At 43.0% G+C, this 21,924-nt stretch overlaps 1 protein-coding gene across 4 annotated transcripts in view; it reads left to right on the top strand.

The window, feature by feature from the left end:
• The first annotated feature begins 1,557 nt into the window (after positions 1–1,557).
• Positions 1,558–21,924, top strand: part of MTCL3 (MTCL family member 3) — a 30,085-nt gene continuing 9,718 nt past the window's right edge. For 3 of the 4 annotated variants that reach the window (XM_086877021.1, XM_086877020.1, XM_086877017.1), the window contains exons 1-4: positions 1,558–1,636; positions 3,783–4,723; positions 5,047–5,271; positions 8,663–8,821. In XM_086877021.1, coding sequence (XP_086733147.1) covers positions 3,854–4,723; positions 5,047–5,271; positions 8,663–8,821 — 1,254 coding nt within the window. In that variant the 5' untranslated portion in view covers positions 1,558–1,636; positions 3,783–3,853. The remainder of the gene's footprint in view (positions 1,637–3,782; positions 4,724–5,046; positions 5,272–8,662; positions 8,822–21,924) is intronic. The other variant, XM_086877019.1, reaches the window with a different exon arrangement.

The following is a 21,924-nucleotide window of genomic DNA, read 5'->3' as shown; positions in this document are numbered from 1 at the left end:
TGATGTTTAGACAGAATGGAAATTTTGAGAAGACAACCATACCAAACCACACTGAGAAACTGGAATTTTTACACTCATAAGATAGATCTTTACTATCAGACATGTGGCCTGACAATGTAGGTGAGGATAATCTAATGAACCTGGTTTTCGTCTGGACACTATTATGAGAAAATAAGGATCTGTGTCTTTCCAAAAGCATGATCAAACTTGTTGTAGGAGGTATAAAATGCCATCACATTGCATAATTGTTATCTGTAGAAAGTTCATCCAGGCAACTCACCCACCAAGGGAGCAGAAAGGATGGTAAATAATGCCCAGTGCTTAAAAGTAGGGATGTTGTGCTTGTCCTTCTGAATGATATTGTGTAAATTAAATGTTATGTTGTTGTGATGACCTTAATACATCTATCCTGTATATTCACTGAGATCAGAACCTAGATGTTCCAGTAGAATCTATCTATTGCTTTCACAGGAAAATTTCTCAACTCCAAATCCAGAAATATTTTTTATTTTTTTTCCTCATGTTTTCAACCAATTATTCTGTTTACTATGATTGCAGTGGGTTTTTTTTGTGTTTCAAAGGCCTATAAAATCATTAAATATTAATAATTTTAAAAGTAGCTTTCCTTCATCCCACTGTTTTTCTTATTCAGCATTAATGTTCCATTTCTTACTTTCTGATTGTCCTCATCACATCTATATGAGCCCAGGAGCTCCCCCGGCCCTGTCAGCTGCTGCAGGAGGAGGGAGAGGGACCCCAAATGGAGCACGGCTCCCCTTGAGCTGTGTGTTCCCCTTATTCTTGCTGGGTGTTCACACAGACACAGGTGGGTCCGGGACACTCCCACACACAGCCATCACATGGTCCCTCCTCGCAGGGAAGGGGAAAGAAAGCCTTTCCCCCGTTTTTCTTTGTAATTGGGAAAGGCTTCAGGCGCAAAGCCTTAAGAGCCTCCTGAGGTGCTTCGGAGCAAAGGTGATTTCACCTCACGATAGAATAGAGAGGTAAAACAGATTTGCCCGCGACACGAGTACAGAAAGGGTCAGTGGCCCATTAGTCCCCGCGTTGAGGCGCTTGAATAACCCCAGGGAAGGATCTCCAGCAGCCCAGAGACGGGGCTGCCTTTGTCTCTCCCCCTCCGGGCTCTTGCCGGAGGGGCGCAGGCGAACAAAGGAAAGAAAGCTCTGTCACCGCAGCCGTGCCCGTACCGAAGGTGCCCGGCGCCCCTGCCCGGCCCGAGCAGGCTCCCCTGAAGGGGACGCTAAATAATTGATCATAATCGATTGCCTGCGTGCATTGGGAAGCGAAAGCAGGCGCATCCCTTGCTTGCAGCCTGCTCCTTCCCCCATTTGCGCTGTAATCCTATTCCACCATGTGCAGATAGATGAAGGGACGTAATTCAGCCTTCAGGCCTGGGCGGGGTTCTCGCCGTTTAATCTTTTCCTTTCTCTTCCCTTCGCTGCTTTCTTCTCTCCCCGCCCCCCCCACCCCCCTTTCCGTCTCCCAGGCCCTGTGAGGTCAGCTCATGAATATTGCTTCATTTTCCTGAGAGGCTCTGGCAGCGGCGGCTACCTCGTGTGCGGTGCCCGGCTCTCCGTGCATGCATTTCGCCAGCCGGGCAGCGGACAAAGTGCTGGTGAGTAATGCAGATGCTTCACATCCAAGCCTTTTTTTTTTTTTTTTTTTCCCCTTCTTCTTTTCTATTTTTTTTCCTTGCAAGGAAATATTCCTGATTCAGATGCATCAAACCTGCCAGGTATGAGGGGAGACCTTCAAAAATCCTCTCCGCTCCTTTAAACCAGGACAAAAGGCAGAAGCGCTCCCAAATCTTAAGCGGCGTTTGCGAATTCTCGGCGGGGCAGAGGCGGGCGCCCGGCAGGACGAAAGGACCAGGGTCGGGGGGATGCCCTGCCCGAAGTTCCGGGCACGGGATATCCCCGCGCTGGCCCGTGGAGCCACCGGGCTGCTCCCTTTTGTTGCTTCCATTTATTTACCCCCTTTTTCCGCCTGGACAGCTGTTCCCGACAGGAAAACCTGCGGAGGCGCCGCACGTGGGTTAGCCTCTGGGGAGAAGGTCGAGCTGCGGAGTTTTGTGAGGACAGAGATTTCCGACTTGGTCTCAAACGGGGCTTTCTTTGTGCCAGCTAAAAATATATATAAATGCATGTGTATATATATATATTTATCTAAAATCAGACAACTTAACCGTAGGCTGTAGCCGAACTTGGATTTTGGGCACGCAGGGTAGGGGTTGTTTTCTGGCAGGTCGCGGTTGTGTCTGATGTCTCAGTTGCAGTGAAAGTTCCCTAAAAGATTCAGGTACAGCGTAGGGTTCCTGATGATTTATTGGAATTACATTTCTTCTATTTCATACCTGGATAGCTCCAAACAACGGTGGGGTGGGAATTCTGTTTGTGGTGGCTAAGAGAAATGCAAAGCAAATCTTTTATAAAGTATTGTCATGCAAGTTTTATAGCTCTACACTCCCATGGTTTTTTTTTTTTGTTCTTCTTTTACTAATTAATGCTTGGGAAGTGTCTTCCAAATTGTGTCATTTTTAGCATTAATTTCCAGAATATTGGTTTCAACCAGGTTATTAATGACAGTGCATTTGAGAGGAAATGAGGTACTCCTGCCAGTGAGAGCAGAGTCTCATTGTCTAGTATGTTCCAGGGAGTAAACCAATTGTCAGAGCATGGTGTAGTCTCTGCATTGATTTTGCCCAGTAGTGCTTCTTATTTGCCGTTCTAGCAGGGAATGGTTAAGCCATGTTCCAGGTGGGAATGGGCAGGCCATGTTAGGAATGCTGTCATTTTCGCCGTTGCCCGTGTTTTCTCCCTAAGGAGAGCTGAATAAAGGGTGTGTGAAAACAGTTTGTGGATCATAGCCATTATTTTCAGAATATATTGGGGACATTAGCCACATGATATGGCTTTTAACAGCCCTTTTTCATAATCTGTTGTGATCGTGAAAACTCTGGTTGTGTCATTATAGGAGTAAATTCCCAAGTGAGCATCCTTCAGAGAATGCCACATAACATTTTGTTCTGGGTGAAGGTGCATTCCTTGCTTCCTCTGTTTTGAAAATCTGCTGGAGCTGAGTCCTAGATAACCTACCGATCTGCATAACTGATAACAAATATGAATTGGTCTAAATTCTGGCATAACAATCTGAATAACAGTCTGGGGCGAATGTGTGTTTAGAAGCTGATTGCAGAACCCCTTTCCTTTATGACCCTCTATTCCCGAGTCACCTTGCCCCGGAAGAGTCGCTGTCAAAGCTGAAAGGAAATCTGTCGTCGCTTCCACGTGTGCAGCCCTTTGTACAGTAGCTTTCCCCCACTCGGCTGTGATAGACACTGGGACGAGGCCTTTTAGCAGGCAGACAGCTGCATTAGCAGCCCGGGCTTGGTGGTGAGGACAAGGGAGAGGGAAGTTTGCGCCTGGAAGGAAATTCATCCTTGCTGTGGCGGCTCGGCGGGGGAAGGCTCGGCATCAGGGCTGGGGAAACGCCCCTATGAGCAGGAGGAGTGGGAACAGGTCTGTCTTAGCCGAGCTAAGGACCCTTCGGGCCCTTCCTTGAGCCGCTGGGGCTGGCTCTGGGCTGCGGCCTCGGCCGGATTCTCCCCGGCCGCTCCGGGGGACCGCTCCGCCCGCAGGTGGGCGCGGGACAGGGCTGGGGGCGGCGGGGAGCGGGCAGGCTGGCCCCGCCGTGCTCGGGAAGCCCGTCTCCCCGTCCTCGCCGTCCCCTCCCCGACCGCTTCTCTTGATCTCCTCCCCCAGCTCTCGGGGCGGCGGCGGAGGAGGCGGAGGACACCGCCGGTGATGGACGCGTCCCCGAGATAGCCGCCGCCATGAGCCAGCCGCCTGCAGGGGGCGCCGCCGCCGCCGAGCCGCGCCTGCATCCCGAGGGCAGCAGCGGCAGGAAGCAGCCGCGGGCATCCTCGCCGGGCCGGGCCCGCGACACCGCCCCGCGCCCGCCGCCCAGCGCCGCCAAACCCGCGCCCGCCGCCGCCAAAGCCGCCTCGGCGCGGCCGCCGCCCGGCCAGGCCTCCCGAGCCGCCCGCGGCCGCGGCGCCGAGAGGCCGGCGCGGGGAGCTGTCCAGCCCGGCGCCGGTGCTGAACCACCGCCCGCCGCCGCCGGGAGAGGAGCGGCCGCCGCCGCCGAGGAGCCGCTGCCGCCGCCGGGCGCCGCCGAGGAGGCGCCCCCTGCAGGGGGCGGCGGGGGCGAGCGGGAGGGGGCGGCGGCGCCGCCGCCCAAGCAGTGGCGGGGGAAAGCGGGGCGGTCCCCGCTGAAGGGCGCGGGGGAGGCGGCCCCGGCGCCTCCATCTTCCTCGGGCGCGGGGAAGGGCCGCGGTGCGGCGGCGGGCGGCGGCGGGTACTGGAAGGAGGGATGCCTGCAAAGTGAGCTCATCCAGTTCCACCTCAGGAAAGGGCTGGCGGCGGCCGCCCAGATGCAAACCAAGGGCAGCAACCACAGCAGCGGCAGCGCTTCCTCCGCTGCCTCCGCCGCCTCCGCGGCCGCCGCCCCGGCCGAGCCTCCCCCGGCCGCCTCCGCCTCCTCGCCCGCTGCCATGGCGGCGGCCGGGGCGGAGGGGCTGCGGCAGGGCGAGACGGAAGGCGACGGCAGGAGCTGCGGCCCCGAGGGAGCCCTGAGCCCCCACCTGCAGGAGGAGATGGAGGAAGAGATGGAGAAACTGCGGGAGGAGAACGAGAGCCTCAAGGTGAGGGGCCGGGGCGGCGGCGGGGGTGGGGGAGAAGAACCAGGGTCGGGCGGGAGCCGGGCTGCCTCCCGAAGGGAGAACCTTCCCAGCCTCCCTCTCTCGCGGCAAGAGCGCTGGAGGCAGCGTTAAGATGGCTCTGTCGTGGGGCGTACGGGCAGTGCCACTTTCCTGCTTCTCTGCGGTGCTTATAATGAGCTGGATCGTATTTACATGCCGTCCCTGTGGGGTGGAGCTCCATTTTGGCTGCCTTCCCCTATACGTGCTGACATTTGTGCTTCTGACCCACCTGTTGCATCCCTGTCCCCTTCTTGCCCCTGTGCTAGAACGAGATAGATGAGCTGAGGACAGAGATGGATGAGATGAGGGACAGTTTCTTTGAGGAGGACGCTTGTCAGCTTCAAGAAATGCGCCATGAACTGGAGCGAGCCAACAAGAACTGCCGGATCCTTCAGTACCGGCTGCGCAAGGCTGAGCGCAAGAGGCTCCGCTACGCCCAGACCGGCGAGATCGACAACGAGCTCATACGCAGCATGGAGCAGGACCTCAAGGTACAGCCGTGAGCAGGTGTCAGAGGGAAGGGAGCGTCTCAGGTGGAGACTCAACTGTGCTCTTGGTCCTCATGACTCAGGCCTTTCCATCCATTCCACTGTGCACTCCATGCAGCTCATGGAATAGGGATGGCCAAGCAACTCTTGGTAATAGGAGCCCTTACTGTGTGTAGATAGGCTATTTTCAGCTTCAGTCCTATCATTTTTTGTAAAGGTAACGTGCAAGGAGTTACTCAAAAGCAAATTAGGAGCTAAAGTTTTTGGACTCTTTATGATGAGTGCAATACATACCCTTCCACTGCAAAATTAAACCAACCTCACCAAGCATCCCCATTGACTTTGAGGGGATTTTGTCACTCTTTAGTGAAAGATTATAGGGGGCAAGCAGATTGAATACCTGCAGTCACAACACTAAGTCCTTACTCTGTTGTTGTCAGTAAAAAAACTGCTGTTATGATCAATGAATCCAGGGTTTCTCATATCCACCTGAAACCTTAGACAAAACCCATCAAATTTCAGTGTGTCATCAACTGCATTTCATCCATAAGATCTGAATGAACCACAGCCCATTGCTGAGGAAAAGTTTCAGTCCTTGTTTAAAGATTGTCCTTGAAAAATATCCCATCATCTCCATTCTAGATTGGTCCAATTACAGAGAAAAAAACCCCTTTCTTGACATGGAAGTTTAATTTCTGCTTCCATTCACTAGGTATTGAAGGACTCCTGCTGAAACATTCTTCAGTTGACTGGTCTCCCATGGAAGTGCAGACCTCTGTATAGCAAATGTGAGCTTTATTGGCCACACTTTTGCCTGGGACTGTAGTTACTTATGGCACAGGCACTCTGTGCGCTGCAGTTTGAAATGTGAATTTAATATATGATTACAAACAAGGTTATTTTTAAACTTATTTCTGATAAATATGAAGTATGAAGAGTATGTTATTCCCAGGCCTGGTTTGGATCACCTTTTCTGAAAGTTTTTAAGCTTATCATCATTATTCTTAAAATTCCTATTTGATATGCTTTTCTTGTGCATATTCAAAACCCACGTTTTCTGTTGTGGCTGTGACAGTTCTATAACTACTGTCCCATGTACTATAAATACTGTCCCAAGCTGCCCATGTGGTTCTTGGCAAAATAGAGTCTCACTGATCAGAGGCAAAATCGCCCCCTTTTCATGGGGATTTCTGTTTGAAACAAAGGATATGAATGATGCTTAGAATGATGCTTAGGTGATCAGCTGAGATACACACATTTGCAGGCAGAATTTGAAGGTAGGCCTTCATATCCCAAGTGAATTGTGATTCCAGTTTATAGAATTGGCTTCTTTGTTGGCTGTGTTACTTTTATTAGCAAGTCATACACATGCAGGCTGGGGAGGGAATTGTTGAGAACACCTCTCCTGAAGTGCTTGTCTGCCAATATAGTTGATAGAAGCTAAGGCCTTGGATTTAGCTGGACAAAGAGCTTGATTTAATTAGCATTTCTCCCATGTGTTTCCCAGTGTGACTGACTCTTTGGAAAGGAGCAGTGTTCTTGCAGAGTGTCCTCACCGTTCACAAATGTGCTCTGCTTTGGAGTAGGGATGAATGTTCAATGCCAAATTTCTGCCTAATAGTGTTCTGTGTGCTGGCTAACCATAATTATAACTCATGTGTAGTTTCCTTTAGTGTTTCCAAGTCCTTTTCTGAAGAAAGACCATCCAAATTGACACTGTTCATTTTGCATTGCTTATTTTGCAATATATTGGGGAACTTGATCCTTCAGAGATACAGTCTTGCAGAGAGCTGTATTAAAATGTATCTTACATATGCCTATATTAAAATGTGTCTTGCATAAGTGAGTCCCATTTACCATGTGATCTAGAATGCTCTGTATTTTTTCCTGCATTAATAGTCACTCCACCAAATTTTGTTTCAAAAAATTAGCTACCAGTAATGATACTACAATCTGGTTTTGTTTACTGGTACAGACTATATCTATAGACTGAAGAGAGGTTCTGTTTAGGGTGCTGTTTTAAATATCCCCCATGATTTTCCATTTACTTTGGTTGGACAACGAGATGAACAGTTTAATACTAAGTGTAGGAAAAGACATCAAGCTAAAGCCCTGTGGTGTGTTTCTCAGCTCATTCTGCAGTCTCTTTGGACTATGGTTATAATTGAAATTCCCCTCCACTCACTCTTTCTGTTGGGCATTATGTGTCTTGAGTGCGTGTGCAGTGGGGGAGGTTATTGAATGATCTGGTGCCACACTGCAGTGTTGTATCTGTAATTCACACACACTGGGTTTCTTGTCAAGGGAGGCTGAGTCACTAGCTGCTGCTGATTTCTGATAGATTGGATCTTTCTAGATGCTTGCTTACAGTTATTATTTATTTTCTCTAGAGTTTTTGTATGTCAAAGAACTTCTGACATACTGACAAAAAGATGGTTTGAGTGAAAGCCATGAAGGACAGCTTGCTGAACTCCCCTAGCTAATGCTAAGTAGGATTAATTATGCTTTCCAGTGTTCTAAAAAAGGCAGGAAATGAGGCTTTTCAAACTCTGTGTCTGTGTCTAAATCACCATCAACACAGTGATTAGTGTATATTTAAATATTTTTGGTGTGTGATTATAGTTTCTGGTGGTATCACAAAATACAGTGCAAGTGATTTGCAGGGCAAGATTCTCATTACTTTTCCTGAGGAATAGGAATTAGATCTTGTCATATGCCTTTTAACTCTATTCCTGTGAAAATGCATAAAAAACCCCCAAAGAACCAGAAACCTTAGTGTTCATTTTCATTGAAATTATTTGACATCATTTGTGTGAGCACAACATCAGTAAAAATGTTGTTTGTTCATATTTTAATCTTAAAATGAGCCAATAGTAGTAAATATTTTCATTAATTGTCCACTGAGGAGAGAGAAACTAGCAGAGTCAGAATAAACGTGTGTCCATCTGTGGTCACAGGTAGACACAGGTAGGTAAGGCCTGGAGAAGATGGGCCCTGCTTTTAGATGCTGTTTCACATCAAGTATTTGAAGGACATGTGCTTTAGTGCAATGAAAAGCATAAGCTGGCTGTGGTTGAGAGTAGATAGATGATGCACTATCTCCACAAATAGTGAAGATCCTGTTTAACTGTTGATGTCACAGAACCTAAGAAGGAGTTGGGGTTTAATGTCTGATGTTTCCAGTGAAGCCCGTAGGGATAACATACCACTTTCAGGCTTGAATTTAGAATTATTTAAAATTCTGTCTGTGGATGTCCTTGTCTACCTGTTTCCTTACATGCCTGTCTCTTCCATCAAAACATCCAGAATTAACTTCTAAATGGTTGCTTAGGCACTAAGCACTGCAGCAGTGATTTTTATTTTAACCTTTCTTTTGATATACCATTTCATTTAGGTTGCAAAAGATGTATCGGTGAGACTTCATCATGAGTTAGAAAATGTGGAAGAAAAACGTACTATAACAGAAGATGAAAATGAAAAATTAAGACAGCAGCTTATAGAAGTTGAAATTGCCAAACAAGCACTACAGAATGAACTGGAAAAAATGAAAGAGGTTAGTGTTGCTATTTACTTCTACACCAATTATTTTAAGATCTTAGAGTCTTACTATAGAACTGTTTTTCTTCTACAACTTGTTTTGGGGGCAAACAATATGGCAGTCAAAAGTTGGAAGTTGCAAGGAGTGCTAAAGCACAACTTGATGATTGCAAAGCTGAGAAGAAATGAAAATATTTGGTGTTTTCTAGGCAAAACAGGAATGAAGTGGTGCCTTTTTTTCTCTCTCTGCTAGGAGGAAAATGTGAAACTAGTGGTAACGAGTTCAGAGACTTTATTACATTTTACCTACATAAATATTTATACAGGAACTATGCTCAAGTGTGTAAGAGTTATCTAACTTTACAGATGATGTTTCCCACAGGTTTTTTACCTGTGACCAGTAGCCAATAGTTTTTCCCTTGCTAACTACTACTAGAGACAAGCAGGCACACTGAGACTGGGGATCTAGCCACCTCTGCATCTTGTTCAGTCATGCTCTTTGGAGTACTGGGAAGTGAGAGACTCTACCTGGCTTTTCAATGTAAGCATAATTTTTCATTGTATCTAATTAATCTTCAAAATTACTCCAGCTGCCATTATATAGATGTAAGATACTGTGCCATTAAGTAAGCAGAAAATTGCATTACAGCAGTAATAGCCAGGCTGACAGAGATAACAAAGCAGCAATAAAAGGAGAAACTGTTGACTAAGAGTGACTTCTCAGAAGAGATTTTAAAAACATCTCTCCTGTTTCCTGCTCAAGATTTAAAATTCATGCCCTCGATTTTCACTTTTAGGAACATACCCTAGTAGGAACACCAGTGTCTTCTTTGATCTTGTATGAAGCAGAAGAGATGTATTTCAGTTGTCAAGAAAGGCAGGAAATTTTCAGTTGTATGATGTTAGAGCATTTTTCAGAACTGCAGTGAGTCCTTTAAGTGATGTAGTATTAAAAATATTCAAATGTTTTTTTTACAGGAACTGAATTTCTAGCATGTTAGTCGATGTTAAACAGGTGGTTTGTTCCACCTTCTGCTGCCTTCCCAGATAACTGCTGATTTTAAAAGGGCATGAAAAAAATCTAAGCCGTAGTTAGGTTTCCCCTCATCTCACTGAAACTTTCACCTTCTGTTTTCTCTCTGGTTACTGCCATTAAATAGGGCTTGGTTTCCTGGACTAGCCTCTTGGTGAGAGTATGATCTTTCTGTAATTATCCTTGTAATTTGTCTTTAAGATTGGCTTTACTCCAAGTTTTTTGTTATTCTTCTCCATTCAGACTCTACTTTCTTTCAGGTTCTCATGTCTGGTTCCTCCTTCTCTCTAATAGGTTATGCTGCTATAAAATTCTTTTGCCTTTCTTTTTTGAAGCATCTTCAGATTGCAGTGATGTTCAGTGGCAATTTAATAGCTTGTGTTCTTTGATACTAAGCCAGTTAGTGGATTTCTTCATCCCTGTCATCACTAGTCACTTTCTTCTTATCGTGGTTCCTCCCTCTGGCCCACAATGCAGAACTACGATTCTGTTGCTTCCACACTGCTCTCCACTTCTTTCTTTGTCTTAAGTGTTTAGCCATTTCTGGTCTAGCTGTTGGTATCAATGAAAGGGTGCTGGAGACTCCAGAAGAGATGGTGTCGTGTTCAGGGTCTCTGTTACACAAGAATGGTTTTCATGAAGCTGAAGCAGATGGATGATTCCCAGTGGCACTGAACGGGGGCACTGAGCCAGAATGAAAACGTGAAGTAAGACTTGACACCATAGCAGGGGTGGAGTGGACAAAGAGTCAGAAATACAGCCTTATACTGAAGTAGGGAGAACTGCTTTGTGCAGTCATTATATGTGTCATCATAATTAGGGAGGATTTATGTATTTCAAATAGGCTACTGAGCTGCTTTCGGCAGGTGAATGCTGCTTTTCAGGCCAGGACTTTCAGCACAGCATGGGGGAAGTTGGAGGATAGTTGAAGAGGTGCAAATCATACAAAAAACAAGTTTGAAGCAAAGCCAAATTACTGTGCCCTTCTCAAATAAACCATTTCTTGGGAGACCCATGGAAACATGCTGGTGAAGAATACTAAATCTTATAGAATTGAAATTTAGAATTTGTGAAGAGGCTATGAAAATGTTAATACAAAAAAAAAAACCCATGAAAACAGCTGAAAGCAGTCTGCATTAGAATTTTTTCATGACAAATAATTTTTCTTCTCTGGCAATTGAAGGTTTCATGCATTTAAAATGTCATTGTCAGATAGTCATAATGTTAATTTTCTGTTTGCTTGTGAGTTATTTTCTCTAATTTCATGGATTTACAACCCTTTCTCATTTCAATACAGCCATTATAACCAATGGAACCTCCTGCTTAAGGGAGTTCTACTCAGCTTAAATTGAAATACGGGGAAAACTTTTTGTCTGGATTGTGATCTTTGCTTTATTGAGCTTAGAATAAATGGGAAAGTATCTCTCTAAGGACAAAGAACCATTTTTGTTTCACAACATAGTAAAAATGCTTGGAGATGTAATGATTGATTTCTGTACTTTTGTCATCAGGTGTACTGCAGAAACCCAAACCTTTCTGTTCTTAAAATCTATTTTTGTACAACTGCCATCTGAAATTTCTTATTCTTTTATAATGAAAAGTGTGAGATAGCAGAGAATTAAAATAACACTTAATAGAAAATGTAAGAAGGAAAGCAAATTTTTTCGGTAGGTAGTCTCTAGGGCAGGACCAAAGCCAAAGTTCTCTCTGTGTGGATCCTCTGTTGTTTCAAAAATCATGGAAACTTGACTGAAAACATTTAGAAAAGATAAAAGCTAGCAGATGTGTTGGTTTAGAGTAAAATCTGGAGTTCTCCAGTGTACATTTGGGTGAATAAAGACATGTGAATGTATTTGTCCATTAATATAAAGAGGTAATTGCTGTTTGCCTTCTTGATTTGGAGCTTTAGGAAAAAAAAAATAAATTCAACATCAAATTAGAAATTGTTGTTGATGGCAGCAGAAGCTTGCAATCATCCAGGATTTGGAAGGTGTTCCAGCTATGCATACATTTTCTATGAGTTGTTTTTGTTCTCAGTCCCCCAGACTGCAGCTATTTGATTGAAAGTTATTCCTGGATATGTCCACACAGACACACAAGGTTTTTAATCTTTGTTGGTTTTATTTGTGGCAACTGCAGCTGATTTTGTCTTTAGTATTGTTTTCTATCAACTGTGATGCTTTTTGGGAAGCCGAAAGCAAAGCAGAGGAATTGTTTCCTAGCAGAAAAGGTAAACCAACAGTAGCTAGACATAATTTTTCAGATATTAAAAAAATTAACATGCTAATAGTAATGAACATGTTGTTCATTGATTAATTAATTAATTAACTTCCATTAATATGTTGCTAACAGGTAAAGCCTGCTAATGCTTGCAGACCTTTCTATTATCATGACCTGAAAATGAATTTGATGTAGCTATGCAGCGAGCACCCAGTTAGCTGCGCTTTGGTGGTTCCTTGTGAGAGAAATGAAGTAGGGGGAAAATCTGATAGATGTACTGGACCCTGGGCTTTACAAATCCTCATTGCAGTGCAGACATGCACTTGCAAGAAGCCCAGTGTTTTTTGGGGACATGTGTCTCTGGACTGGTACAGATTGCTCTGCTATTGCTCCAAGCAATAGCAATAAGCTAGGCAGATGCAAGACAGCTCGGTTTTACAGCCACTTTAGGGTAATGCTGTCAAGCCACCATTTTCTTCTTCTAAGCATAGGCTTTCAGTTCAGATAGAGAACCTGTGATAACAATGGCATGTGAACCAGAGATGTCTTTTGTCCCTTCAGTTCAGACTGCAGGCAGAGGAGTCTGTCCCTACGTGGATCTATGTTTTGCTGTCGTGGTGCCTGCCTTATCAATCTGGTTCATACACTGCATCGAAATGGAAGAAAGCAACAGGATCTGGGGAACTGGGAACTGGAGCTGGGGGTGAAGAATCTGAGTTCTGTTCCTTATTTTAACACTAACCTGCTGTGGGATCACAGGAAAGTAATTAAACTTTTCTGCTTACTCTTGCAACCTTTGCCTGCCTCGTTTAAGCACAGATTAGCTCTTTATACATCTCTGAGTGTTCAGGCTGCATATACATCAGAAGGATGGATGGAAATTTCACCACAAAAGCTGCTATAAAAAAAACCCAGACAACTCCAAATTCCTCCCCCCTCAACCCTGCAAAAAACAACCAAACAAAAACAACAATAAAAACAAACAAACAAAAAACCCCCAAAAAAACAAACCACCATAAAACCACCTCAAACTAACAAACCCACACTGCAGAAGGTCTGGTAAGATTCTGTCCCAGTCCCCCTGATCACCAATATCAGCTTGCCTCGCTTTTCTAGGATGAAAATCCAGTATATATTCTTTCTTGTAACCCTTTCCTTCTTTAAGCCCCTTCTCCTGCCATTTAACCACAACCACTTATTTCAAGTCTTTCTTCTATAACTCAGAGTCTCACATTCTCCAGATTCTTTCACTTAGTCTTGATCCAGTATATATGATCTCCTTTCTCCTTTCTCCTTTCTCCTTTCTCCTTTCTCCTTTCTCCTTTCTCCTTTCTCCTTTCTCCTTTCTCCTTTCTCCTTTCTCCTTTCTCCTTTCTCCTTTCTCCTTTCTCCTTTCTCCTTTCTCCTTTCTCCTTTCTCCTTTCTCCTTTCTCCTTTCTCCTTTCTTCTTTCTTCTTTCTCCTTCTCCTTCCTTTAGCTTTTCTGCTTTTTCTTGTTTTCTCTTTTTCTTTTTTTCTCCTTTTCTTTCTTCTCCGTTTCTTTTTCTCTTTTCTTATTTTTCTCTTTTTCTTGTGTGTCCAATAGCAGTGGTTGTTTTGCTGTCTTCTAAGTCCCAGTCTTGTCCTTCTCTCCCTCCATTCCTTCCTTCCCTGCATCCTTCCAACTCTTCATGAGTGTCCAGTCTCCTCTCTGGATTTCAAGAGTTTTTTAGTTCATTTTGCTCTTATTCTGATTGAAATGTATTATCCCAATTTCTTAGCTACAGCTCCTATCTGCTGGGAAATTTTTACTTTTCCCATGGTTCCTCCACCCCCTCATGCAAATCTGTCAGCTTCCTTGGTTTGTTCTGTTCCTTTCCTGGTTTCCAAGCCTTAGCTCTTCATTTTTGCATCTAGACTGAGAGCGGTGGAGGATCACTTGCTGTGCTAGGAAACAGCAACTGTATCACTCTGAGCACCTGAAGGAAGGTTTCTGGTTCTAATGCCTGGCTTCAGCTTTATCCAGACCCTCATGGGACAACAACTGAAGGACTAGTTAGGCTTTGCCTTCTGGCCCTGGAGCTGGAACATAATCTGTCAGCTGGAGAAAATGTGCAGATTGATTGCTGGTGGTGGGAGAGGGTGAGGTAATTCATAAATACTGAATTTTCAGCAATTGAAACTGGTAAACTCTAATAAATAATTACCTGGTAATGTCTAGGAATGAAAAATTTCTAAAAGGTTATGTCATCCTTGTGATGAATTAGGAAAGCATGAGGTATACATTGTATATAAACAGAAAAATGTTTTTGGGAACACAGACATATTGGAATGTCTCAAGAGAACAGTTGCTAGAATAATTTACTATAAGCAAACAAGAATATTCTCGTCTTGAAAAGAGCTGAATAATTTGCTGAAATTTCCCAAAATATTAGTTGGTGACTTATCCCAGGACAGATGCATGGTATGGAAAATCTGCAGTGCTTAAAATACAATGAGGTTGCAAGAAACTGGAAACAAGTCTCATAAAGAGTGGTGGTTTGCAGCATTTCCAACAGGCAAGGCAACCATATCCAACAATAACATTACACATTTGGAGGCTTTCAGAACTCCTTGTCTTGTACTTGGCTTGGTCCCTTCTCTCAGGACCTTAAACTTCACCATCTCACAGTCAGTGCTGCCAGTGCTACCACTGGCCATCAAACCTCTGACCAGTGATTCCTTGTTTGCAAGAGATCTATCAAAGTAATTGCCATAGCTGACTTATTAATCACCTGTGGCAAGCAAACATTCAGCCATTGCAGAAATCATGTGACTGCTAGTTGTCTGAAAAATGCTTCATCTCTTTCCCCTGGTGCATCAGATGAGCAGTAGCAGACACTCCAGAGGGTGCTCCTCTCTCCTCTGATTGTTGCCTGCAGCTCACGCTGGCCCATCACCTGTCACAGGACAACACCAAACACAACTGGACTGCTCTTCTGTGTACAGCACAACCCTTCTTCCTCACCTTTAGAGTTTTCATCAATCCCTTGCTGCACTCCAGGCATGTGAGCTATCCTGACAGGTCTCTGTGATTCCAGTGAGGTCATAACTACATGGATGTTCATGGATTTCTAGCTTTTCTTTGTTGCCCATGCTGCATGCATGTGAATCACTGGGGAATAGTACTTGGCTGTTCTGGTTTAGAAAGGAAAGTTTAAGTCTCCTCCATCATGATGTCTCCCAAGCACACCATAATTGCACCTCATATTTTCATTTTTCCTCAGAGTTAGAGCCTCATTTCAAACAGCTGGTAATGGAGGGAACAAGGTTGAGCAGAGTGAGATGAGAGACTGCTGTAGCTGCTCATCCTCACAGGATCAGTGCAGTAAGTGGAACTCTTTGGAGAGTTACAGTAATTTACTTGCTCCTGGCACCAGGTGGCAGCAGGGGAGGATTTAATAGGGCTCTCACAAGACCAGTTCCCTCCTGTGTCTTTTGGAGTATCCAGTACTGAGTCTATCAGTAATGCTTTTACCAGCAGTACCTTTAAGCAGAGGGTTTCTGTGAGCTGGGATTTCAGATTGTTGTCTCATGAAAATTAAATCTGTTTTGATGAAGAGAATGGGATAGTTATAAGACTTTTAAAAAAGAGATGAGAAACAAGTGTTTGCCTGGGTTTGTACAGGAAAAAGAAAGTCCTCTGTCTCCAAGCACAGCTCAGTGATTTCTAAGCACCACATCCCAGCAGATACATAACCTCCAGTCAGACTTGCTTGTGTGGTATTCTGTTACTTTTGGTATCTTGCCCAAATATTTTGTTCCTTTAAAAACAGTACTTAGCAGGGATGCTATTCATAACCTGTGAGGGTGTGATTCTGACATACTTGCTCAGAGCACACTGCAATTTCACAGGGACTGGGATAAGCAGAGTTTGGTTTGATATGGTTCTTCAAATATGAGAAAATAATCATAATGGTGAAAGAAAAAGAAACAGAATCTGTTGTAGTAATTCTCTGAAAATGTCACACCATAAGCAGGGGAAAAAAAAGTGTATTTGAGAAGCAGCTGACACTCAAACTTTGTAAAATTAGATTTTAATTTTGTATCAGCCATCAACAATTCACATGAGCCATTTGCTTCAAGAGAGTTAGTCAAAATTGAATATAAACAGTCTGATGGTCAATAATAATGTATTCCAAAACATAGATAATACATAGGGAATGATTTCAAAGGAATAAAGCTCCATAAATACTTTATTGTGAATAGATTTTGTGAGTAAAGGTGCCTGGAAGGGATATTTTTCAATCATTCAAGTTGGTGTGCTGCTTTGTGAATTTCTATTGAATAGTCTGAAAATTTACAAGGATGTGTAAAAGGAGTGGCAGGGTTGATGGCTGATTGGCAGGTAATAATGAAGGAGTGGCAGCTGTAGTGAAAAATATTATATCTGCAATGGGTTTAAAACAGAAACTAATTTAGCCATCACAAAATACTGATCAGTTCTTTTGAATCTGTAAACATAATGCTGCTACACTGATTTCATGGGGACATGAGAGTTCTTTCCTTGTGTCAGAATCTTATTTTATTTTCCTTCATCTCTGTGAGAGATAGCAACCTTAGATTCACAAGCTTTCTTGTCAAAGCAGTTACTGATAATACCCATGGTCTTCTGGTAAAATTAGAGTCACCTTGCAATAAGGTGTATTTTAAAGAAAAAAAAAAAGTAATGACCATCTTAAAAAAATAAAAAACTAAGTAGAATGGTAGCATAGAATAAAACCTGAGCTTCCAAACACATAGAAACTCTGCTTTACAGAAAGGACATCAGTCCCAACGTTCTGGTCTCAAGCATCTGAAATACTTTTTTTTTTTGGCTTGGATCATTCTTTTCAAAGTTGTTCTTTGCTACAGAATTGCTTCCAGCAGTCAAAAATGATATATGTAAAGTAAATCAGGCTTAGGGAGAACCCACAAGCTGACAAGCAGTTGCTAACATGTCCCTTAGATGGTTTCAACCTAGGTCAGCTACCACTGCTTCAGTGCTTGGGCATGATTTGGTGTCTAGGCTGGGTCAGAGCTTGTTACTGATTGACAATTTGGATGTGATCCTGTTTGTTTGAAAGGAAGCTGTAGGGAAGTTTAGGCTGTATTGTCATCACAGCTGAAAGGAGACTGAGTTATGAGGAGCCAATTGGCATCAGGTCCTGAGAACAGTCTCTGAGCATTTTATTTACTAGTGTAAAAGCTAGGCAAAGGTTCTTTGACTTGGTATGGAGCCAGAGGAGATGGCAAATGAGATGCAGAACAGCAAGTCCAGTCTGTTGCTGCCATGTGATTTCCTACAGCTAGGAATTACTTGGCGAGGGGCAACCACCTGGCACGCCCAGCTGTGTGTGGAAGTAGTGAACAGGGACTGACCAACTGTGGATCAAGTGGTAGATATTAACTGGTTATCAGAGAAAATGGTTTGTGAGCAGGAACTCACCATAGGGCAGGCTGTAAAAGATGCATTACTCTTGATACAGACTTTAGGATATGATTTCCTCAAGGTATAAAGGAGAAAGAAAACCTTTTCTATCTTTTCTATCTCTTAGCAGAGTAGGGAATCTCTACTGACTTTACTAAGGCTGCCAAAATATGATACCACATTAACAAATGGAGGAAAGTCTGGGAAATACAGAGGGCTCTTTAATGGTTCTCAGTCACAGAATAAAACTTTTTATTTTTGTACTTCCCAATTTCAGTATTGCTTTACTCAAGTGGACATTCAAGTTTCCCTATATGCAATGTAGACACAGGGGTATCAACTTGACTGCTCAATTGAAACAAAAAAGTTGCCAGGTCACTTAAAAGTGTAAAAATGAACTCCCTTGTTTAGTTGATTCTTAAATAACTTTACTATGTTACAATTCACAGTATCCATAGACAGTATATGATCCACCCTGGTTTGGATTATAAAAACCCACCTAAATTGGGTTTTTTTGTTTGGTTGGGTTTTTTTTTTTAATAATACATTGTACTTTTAAAATTCTAGCTCACATTTTATTTCCACTCATTTCATTTTTGACATTTTTGGCAGGTCTCTGAAAATTTATTTTTTGTTTTGAGACACTATTCATGATTTCTTTAGATCTTAAAGAAAGAGATTGCATGATAGAGAGGACATTCAATGTCTTTCTACTGGTACAAAAACATGAATGAGGAAATAGATGTAGGGTATCTATATCATCTCTACCTCTAGATTTAGAGGAAATCCATATGACTTTGCAAAATTTCTTTCTATTACTGGGAAGGCTTTATAGAGACAGAACAGAGACATTCTAAGTGCTGAACCAGATGTCTAGATACATGTTTTTGTATGGAATCAGTGTACACCAAATGTCTTCAGTACTGGAAGTCCCAGAAAGGCTTTGATGAATAATAATCATACATGTTTTCTGATCCTTATACCACTGTATTTAGTCCTGCTTAAGGGCACCTGCCCCTTTCAAAGAAACTCTGACATAAGAGAGTATTTGCAATGTGCTGGTATAGGTCAAAGATGAGCAGGTTTTAGATTGGAAGAAAAGTTGCCATAGCTCCATTACTGTTTAGTGATTGTGGTTATCGCTGGTTTCAGGGCTGGCTTTCTTCACAGTATTAAACTGTGTGAAAATGTGTGGTTTCAGAAACCACACATGAAACAATTTTCTGTCTTTACATTCTCTGGATGTTCTAGTGAAGAACAATAAAAAACTTTTGTGTGAAGGTGCTCAACTCATTGCCTATAGAGGATGGAGATTCCATCTCAGGAGAAATTCAAGACTGCACAGGCTGAGAAGCCTGCTTCAGTTGTCTCTGCTCTGGGCAGGGGGAACTGGACTAGATCTTCAGAGGTTGTGAGAGACTGGACTATTAAACGATTAATGACTCAAAACATTTGCCCATTTGTGGAGGTGCCAGGGCACTTTGCTGAGGCCAGTTGTAGGGGCTGGTCATAACAGAGGTCTCTTTCAGCCTCAACTGTTCTGATCTGTTCCTGTTAATAACAAGCAGAATCTATTTTCCCAGTCTGCAGTGGAGCACACAAGGGGTAGAAAAGGTCACTTCTGGATAGGGAGAAAGGAGATGGTTTCTAGGTTACTTCTGCTAAACAGGAGAGCTCAGGGTTTGTCCAAGCAGACTATTTTCTGAGGCAAAACACAGCCAATGATCTGAGGCACGGCATTTTCGCTGTGGCACTGATACTGCACAGCATTTTGTGCCTCTGCTTGTGTTCTGTGTCATGGAGCTGTGTGTGTGTGTGTCTGTGGGCAAAGAATGGAACCCTCCATCAGTCACATACCTCGAGGTAGGATGAGCAAAGTGCCACAAGGGAAGCATTGTACACGTACAGTGGTGGGGAACGATGCCCAACAAACAGCTTCTGTGTGTCATTGTTCCGGGCAGACAGCTGATTCTTCATAAACTGGCAGTGTGCTGGTTGTGCTTTACCTCTGAACTGCCCTGGAAGAATGTCACACTTCAGGGAGCAGAATGGCACGTTCTGACCCTCTTCTTTTAGACTCTCATTTATTAGACCCTCTCATTTGCACACATTTATAGCTATATGCTATAGTGCATGTCACGTAACAGGGAGAATACCCAGCTCTAGAAGTGCTGGGTTCTGGGATCAGCTCAGCAGCTCTTCTGAATCATGTGGAATCAGTGCTAGCCAGGAACAAGAGCACCAGGCTTTTGATATTTTAGGGTTTTTTTTTTTCACTTACTTCAGTGCTCATAGTATCAAGAAAAGCAACCTCCTGGCATTTGGGAAGTTCAGATTTTGATAATGTTCCATAGCTAAGAGTTCTAAGTATTAAATTTCTTATTTTGAAGTAAAGGGCAATGGATTAACCACTTAGATGTGCAGGTGTGCTTTTTTCAAGTGTTTGTTTTTGCTTAGATTTTTTGATATATGATGTGATTTCCCCCCCTTCCCCCTCATTGCTAGTATTAACTACTGCACATATCAAGATGTGTAGAATAAAACCTGAAGGTATCAAGTCTGTTTTGATTTGTCTGATCCTGTTTGCATGATTGTTTTAATTGACTTTGGCTAGCTTAGCAATGAATCCAGGTTAGGATAACAGCAAAGCCCTTTGCTTAGGTCACAGATGAGTACTTGCACTTAGAAGGTATTTGCCATGAATCTGTTGTGTTGTCTGCAATGAGAGGACTCTACATCCGTTCAAAGCATGACTGATGATGACTATAAACTGTCCTGATTACCAGCAGTCTTTTGAATTACAGGCTGGTCTAAATTATTTCAAATTCACAGATGCTAGTTTAAATCTTTGATTAAATGATTAATTAGAAGCACCAGTAATAGTCCTTCAGAAAGATTTTTGAACTAGAATATCACCTTGCTTACACATATAGATGCATTCAAAGGTTTATTTTTCTTGTGATGTGCTTCTGGGAGTATTGTTGCTCAGTTCCTAAATTTTGATCAAGTTTCATGTGTTCCAAAATTATGAGGACAGAAGAACTCTCTTATATAATAAACCAGTCTGGTCTTCTGAATAACACAGGTTGTAAAATACCCCAGCTATTTTATTCAAACTGGTGCCTACCTTTCAGAAAAGGGTGCTGGCCTCTGTTAAAAATTGACAGCTGATAGCAGTCTACCACAGCTGTTCCTAAACTGTCCCAAGAACAAGTAAAAATTCACACCTCCCTTCTCATCTGAATTTGTTGACAGTTAGTTGCCAGGCAGGAAACATAATTTCTTTCTGCCTTGCTAAATTCAAGAGTCCAGCATCAATGTTTTGGTGTTTGATTTTTCCTTTGTTTAAAATTTTCATGCTTAGGATTGATATAATTTAGCCATGTAAAAGTTAAGCATTTAACCTAGGTTAGGAATTTGACCTCCCTCAAAGGAGAAAGGTATGCGCTACTTGGAAGTGAATCTTTCCACTTGTCTGAGGCTGGTTTGACTCTGTGGAGAGGCACATTGTTTCTAGTTACTGCACAGCAAACCTCACTTTTGATATCTATATCCCATATTAATAAACCCTTTGGTCATAAAATTGCACCTCAATATAATTTCAGCTGATTATTGTCTATGACCCTGCAAGATTTTTTCAGATATTTGGCTTTTCAAGAGATCTCTATTCTCTAGGCAGTTCTCCTATTGTCTTAGCATAGCTTTTACTCCTTGTTCTTACATCCGTATCTTCATATTTTGTCATATTAAAACTGATATTGTTTGATTGCACAAAGGTTTGTATCAGTGACCTTCCTTTTCAATATTTAGTGTTTCTCCAACCTTTACCCACCAGTCTTTATCCAATGTTATTTTAGAGCAAGAAAAATGTTAATTAGAGTACGACCTACAATTGATTCTTGCATAACCCCATTAGGGCTGCTGTGGTATTAATTTGCAGGTGATTTGCTGGTTCAGTGACATTTATGATAAATGCTGAAGAGTCAAATATTTGTTCATGATAGCTAATTAAAAATACATTCCAGTGATCAAATATTTATAATGAGCAGAAGACTGTCAAGCTTCTTTTCAGAATGAGGTTTTCACATTTCTAGCAAAGGGAACATTTAAATAATAGCTTTAGATCAACCTCTATGTTATGGTTTGAAGTCAGCCTAAGAGTCACATTCCTTGCTGGGAATAAGCATTTCCCATAAGAACCTGAGCACGTTTCAGTTAGGTGGAACAGTCATTATTTAGGAGGACAGGACATGGGGATCAAGTGATGGGTCTTACAAGCTTCTTGAAGTTAGTGAAGCAGCTGGACACTCTGCTCTAGCCAGGGCTGCAGTATCCTCCCTCCCCCATCTCCATCTTCGCATTGTTGAAATATCAGGAAAAGTATTGGGTGCAGGCTTAGGTTATGTCAGGTCAGACTGGTACCAGAATGAGAAAAGAAA

Source organism: Cyanistes caeruleus, chromosome 2 (genome assembly GCF_971803275.1).
Source record: "Cyanistes caeruleus chromosome 2, bCyaCae1.hap1.1, whole genome shotgun sequence".
Taxonomy (NCBI): domain Eukaryota; kingdom Metazoa; phylum Chordata; class Aves; order Passeriformes; family Paridae; genus Cyanistes; species Cyanistes caeruleus.
The sequence above is the reverse complement of the archived record's forward strand: the minus strand, read 5'-3'. Positions and strand labels throughout refer to the sequence as shown.